At 43.5% G+C, this 5,427-nt stretch overlaps 1 protein-coding gene across 1 annotated transcript in view; it reads left to right on the top strand.

The window, feature by feature from the left end:
• XRCC5 (X-ray repair cross complementing 5) overlaps positions 1 to 3,336 on the top strand; it is a 72,970-nt gene extending 69,634 nt beyond the window's left edge. Inside the window, exons 20-21 of the mRNA XM_019553745.1 lie at positions 835 to 906; positions 1,779 to 3,336. Of these exons, the coding sequence (XP_019409290.1) occupies positions 835 to 906; positions 1,779 to 1,793 (87 nt within the window). The 3' untranslated portion in view covers positions 1,794 to 3,336. The remainder of the gene's footprint in view (positions 1 to 834; positions 907 to 1,778) is intronic.
• Positions 3,337 to 5,427: the final 2,091 nt, after the last annotated feature.

The raw sequence follows: 5,427 nt of genomic DNA, 5'->3' as shown, positions 1-5,427 counted from the left end.
GAGAGGGAGGATCACCTCCCTGGCCCTGCTCAAGATGCATCTGTGGATGCATGCCAAGGTGCGGTCGGCCTTCCTGACCGCGTCCCCACACTGCCGGCCCGTGTTCATCTTGGTATCAGTGATGACCCCCAGATCCTTTTCTGCCTCTGTGCTGCCGAGAAGGGAGTTCCCCAACCTGTAGGTATGGTGCCGGTTGTTCCTCCCCAGGTGCAGCACCTTGCACTCGTCTGTGTTGAATCCCATCCTGTTCTCATCCACCCACCCTTGTAACCTGTCTAGGTCTGATTGTAGCCTGTTGCTCCATTCTAGCGTGCCCGCATCCCCCCACATCTTAGTGTCATCAGCAGATTTGAACAGGTGCTTTTTACCCCCTCATCCAAGTTGCTGATGAAGATGTTGAACAGTGCGGGCCCGAGGACCGAGCCCCGGGGGACCCCACTGCCCACGTCCCTCCAGTCGAAAACAACCCATCCACCACTGCTCTCTCAGTGCGGCCCTCCAGCCAGTTTGCTACCCATCATCTGACTGTAGGCATCAATGCCGCAGTCGCCAGCTTTTTTTAAGAGGATGTGGTGGGAAACTGTGTCAGAGGCTTAATTTGAACAGTTTTATTATGGAGGAAATTTTCTGGGATTTGACTTTAAAGTGTTATAGGTTAATGATCAGGATGGGACATAGGATGAAACTGTCATAGTAATTATTTAGATCCTGCAATTTTTTGCAATTTTCAGATCAGATGCGGTTTATTTTTATGAACATCAAAATAGTTTTCCATCCGTTTCATAGTGGGGGTGCTGAATTTTGATTTCATAATTAAATGACTTTTATTTTCAGTTCTTGGCCCCTAAAGAAAAACCAGCAGAAGCTCCCCATTTGGCAGAGGAAGGTGGCGATGTGGATGATTTAGTAAGTATTGTGAAGATGCGATTGGGCTCTATGATTAAGTTAGCTGAATTGTCTCAGTGAAGGATGCAAGTTTATCAGAGCAAATGGGGAGAGGGTTTGCCAGGATCTTGTGTCTTAGAAAGCATCCAAGGAATTAAGACACAAAGGCACGCCCCTGAAATTAGGCAGTTCCTAGTGTAAATGTAACCAGATATGTAATTTCATAAATGACACGCACCGGGTTGTGGAGTTACACTTGTGCTGTTTACATAGATTAATCCTCTCCTTTAGAGTGCTTAAAAAAAGGGAACCAACAAGGCTGCTTGTTTGACGGCAGATTGTTATAATTTAGTGTAATAACACTTAACAAAGCCTGAGATGCACAGCAGCAATTTATGTGGGATGAAAAATAAAAACCGTTAGAAACCACCTCCCCCCCCCACATGTTTTAATCTTTTCAATTAACCTTCTCGAGACAAGCTTGCTGAAATTCAGGGATTTCGTGGGCTTATTGTATGTAAACATTTTAGCTTCTCTTTTTCACTTTTTCAAGCAGAGTCATTCAAATGAAACCTGTCTCTGAGGCTTAAGCCAACAGGGCATCCAATTTCCATAGGAGTTCAATGGCGGGAGGCTTTCTTCATTTGGGCTGTACAGAAAACATCTATAAGCTGCATTCCTGACTTTGTGATTTTTAGCTGATTGCAGCTAGTAATGAGGATGTGTTAGGGGAGCTGTGCAGAAGAGTTGAGCTCTATATTTCACCACGAAGGCACCCCAAGTTTATAGGATTGAACATGCTTTGTTTTCTAGTTGCTATTTTTGACAAGCACCTGAAAGGTGTAGTTTGGAGTCAGCGCTTTGTATTCCAAATGTATTGTTTCCATTTGCAGCTTGACATGATGTAAGTGGCTGGTGATACGTGGGAACCATGGAAGACCAGGCTCGGTATTAAAAAGAAGGCGGATCATCCATTCCCCTATAGTCCTTGGTTTCTTGAGAGAGAGCATTCAAAGGATGTATCCCGTTGGTGTAAATCCCAGAGCTGACTCTATAACACTGAACCAAAGATTGAAATAATCTGCAGAAATTTCTGCATGAGACTGTTAAAAAACAATGACAACAAAGAAACCAGCTGTCACCCACGACCTCCTTCAGTGTGTTGGTCTATTTTATACCTAGTGTTGTACTGTTTCTTTGTCATCTCAACTTCCACTAAACCCTCTTCAATCTTAGTGAAGGCGCTTGTTGTCGGATATCACTGATGAATGGCCAGAAGGATGTTAGGGATGCCAGAGTGACATTGCAGGATCCTTTAGGTGAAGCTTGAGTGGAAGGAAATCAGTGGCTTCCTGGTTCAAAAGGACAAACTAGTTACTTTCCTGGCTTCCATCAAATCAGAAAAAGAAAAATAAATGGGTGTTTTGGACATAAAAAGCTGAAAAGAATCATTACAAAATATCCATGCCAAGGATTTGTAATGCATTCTCCCCAAATGTACGGCAGAACCGGTAGTAAACAGTAGAGCGCAGCCAGCTTGCAAATCAGTGCTTATACGCTTGTTATTCTCCTATGAACTCTCTTCCCCAACCAAAGCATGAACAGGGTCTTTCATCCTAATCTAGAGTCTCTCTGGCCATTTCCAATTATTTTTATGCCTTCTCTTACCTTAATGTACTTGGAAGCTTCCTGCTCCATGTGCCATACCTTCCCTTTCTTTTCGAACTTTTAATTGATTGCAGTTACTTTAGTTACCTTCATGCTAAAACAACGACTGACTCAACTGTTAGAGATTGCAGCTAACTTGCTAACACAGTGCAGAGGAGCCCTTCAGAGCCAGACCATTAAATGCTCGGTATGCTGATGATTTGGGTTTTCAAAAAGACAGATCATTACACAAAGGGCCCAAAAGAGAATGAAGTAACTAGTTGTGCATGCTCGGACAAGACACTTGAATGCTGCGATTACGTGGTCATGATGCCGTTACCGGGATGTTGTCTTAGGCGCATGTCATTTTTTTCTTGTTAACATATACATGTGTATGACATATGTAACATGTACACACATAGGACAGACAGGCTGCAGAATGACATCTCCTCTCTGAATCCTGGGCTTACCTGATATTTTGGTACAAAATGTCTGCACATCTTATAGCATGACTCCTGGGTCAGGAAGTCGAAGTGTCCTTTCTCCTTCCTACCTTCCTCCACTCACCAAAAGGGCTCTTGAATCATGTGCTTTCCCCTGGTTCAAGAGATTTCCAGCGACAGGCAGACTGACAGCAAACAAATCACTGACCGCCCCTGCCGAGCCATAGTGTCAAAGTGGTTTCTCATAATTGTAAATAAGAAATAACTGGCCACATTCATGATCATTATGTAACTGGCTGGTTTTTAGTTTTCTCTTAAAACAATGGTTAATAAAATATTTTCATGGCTTTTTTGTTCCCCACATCTTTTTACATTCTTTGAAGGCATATTGGCAAAACTTGGATCATAACAGACTGCTTCCTACCTTGTTGGTACAGCTACACAGTGATTAAGAGGAGAAGTGGCCTCTTGCGTATTCTGTATGGTAAATGAAAGTAGCACTAACCATGAAAATCCCAGGTATATTTGAATTCTCTGTGCTATAAAAGTATCAGTCTTCGTCCACCTCTTCTGATGTAGCTTTATCAGTTGGTAGACGTGCTTCAGGACCTTAGTTAGGACTACACTGGGATTCAGAAGCCATTGTCTGCACTAGGATTAGATTTGAGATTTCAGAATATTTAGTACTGGTCTTAAACCATTTGACCACAAGTTTATGACACACGAGTCTCATTTGTCAAGCGGCGCATCTCTATGATTTAGTATGGTATTATCCCACAGGACATTGTACTCTTTGCATTGCACATTTATACTCAGTCTTGGGAAATGCATTGCTAGAACTGAAGAGGGTGAGCAAGGATTTATGACTGATATTTAAATGAAATGAAAGCAGATAACTAGAAGGAACCTGAGGCTCTTTCATTCCAATCTAGCCCCCCTTCCTTCATTGCAATTATAGCCATCTTTCAAGGTCATGTGATATGCCTTTCTACAGAGGGACTGTTAAAAAGTGAATTGCTTTAACACTCAATTTTAGCCAAAAAGCCACATGCCAGGATTCTTATTAAATTACCAGGGGCTCTTTCATTTTGTCTAACTTTCCATCATGAGAGATGCCAGACCTCAAACCCTTGGGTGTCAAGTCGTGACCTAATTCAACGCTAGTCGTAATGCTGCAGACTGAGTCACTACTTTAACTAGCTTCAAGAAAGAATTGAGCTGCTAGCCTCCCACTTACGTGTCCTTGTTGGAAGCACCATCCCAGCCCCATATTCTGCCCTTGCTCAACCATCCCCCTGCTCTTCAGGGCCTGTAACGTTTCTTTTTCTTTACTGCTTTGGTAACTTGACTGTGTGCATATATATTGTTATGAGCCACTGGACGTTCTGCTGGAGAGAGATCTGCTCTGCAAAGCTCCTCTTATATTAAAAGTATAGGCACTGCTGTTGTTTTTCTTCTGTCTTGAATGCTGGAGTCTCTTGCTCCTGGTCCACAGCACCAAGTTTTACAGCTTTTTTCTATTTGGAAGACTATTGCTAAAAATACTTTGTTCATCAGAGCATTGGGAGGCGATGAACAGCTTTGGTTAACACAAAGTCCAGTGTTGTGGGAATTAGGAATCTTCCCCCACATAATGTCTTGGGACCAGCAGTAATGTGCCTGGCAGTGTTCACGACTCTGGGAGCAGGCTCTAGCTCTCCTTCCCACTTCCCATAACATCGATGCAGTCATCCCGGAGGAGATTCATGGTAATGTATTCTGTGGCACTGACAGATCTTACTGGCCATGCTAGGGTTTGGGGTTTTTTAGCTCAGCTACCATCCTGGGTCCTTAGTATGAATCAGTAATAGGGAGTCTGTCATGAAGAAATTCTGGTTGCAAAGCGTGTTCAGTGATTTTGGGGTAGGAACATGCACGCTCCTAGGAAGAGACAATATGGCATAAAACGATTAATCCTAGAAAACAAGGGTTGAAGGGACCTTGTGAGGTTACATCTAGTCCTACCCCCTGCTCCAAGCAGGACCAGCCCCAGCTACATCATCCCAGACAAGGCTTTGTCTGCTTAGGTCTTAAACACCTCCGAGGATGGAGACTGCACCGCCTCTCTGGGTAACCTGTGCCAGTGCTTCACCACCCTCCTGGTGAGAGTTTTTCTTAATATCCAACCTCAACTTCCCTTGCTGCAGCTTGAGACAACGCTCCTTGTTCTGTCAATTAGTACAGTTGTACAATTACAACTGGTCCTTGTTCTGTCATTAGTACAGTATTGCAGTTGCCAGACGTTACTACCCAAAGCAAAAAGATGGCCTTTGCCCTGGAGAGTTCCCCGTCTGTTTGCACAGCGCCTAACCCTTGGCTGGGATTCCTAGCTATGGCCAGAGTGCGAATAGTAATACTACACCATAGGAGAGATGTTTCTTTTTTACCTTGATTGCTGATATCAACACAAGCA

The sequence above is a fragment of the Crocodylus porosus genome, unplaced genomic scaffold, assembly GCF_001723895.1.
Source record: "Crocodylus porosus isolate Cpor-Errol unplaced genomic scaffold, CroPor_comp1, whole genome shotgun sequence".
Taxonomy (NCBI): domain Eukaryota; kingdom Metazoa; phylum Chordata; order Crocodylia; family Crocodylidae; genus Crocodylus; species Crocodylus porosus.
Note: the sequence above shows the minus strand (reverse complement) of the source record. Positions and strands in the feature narration are given on the sequence as shown.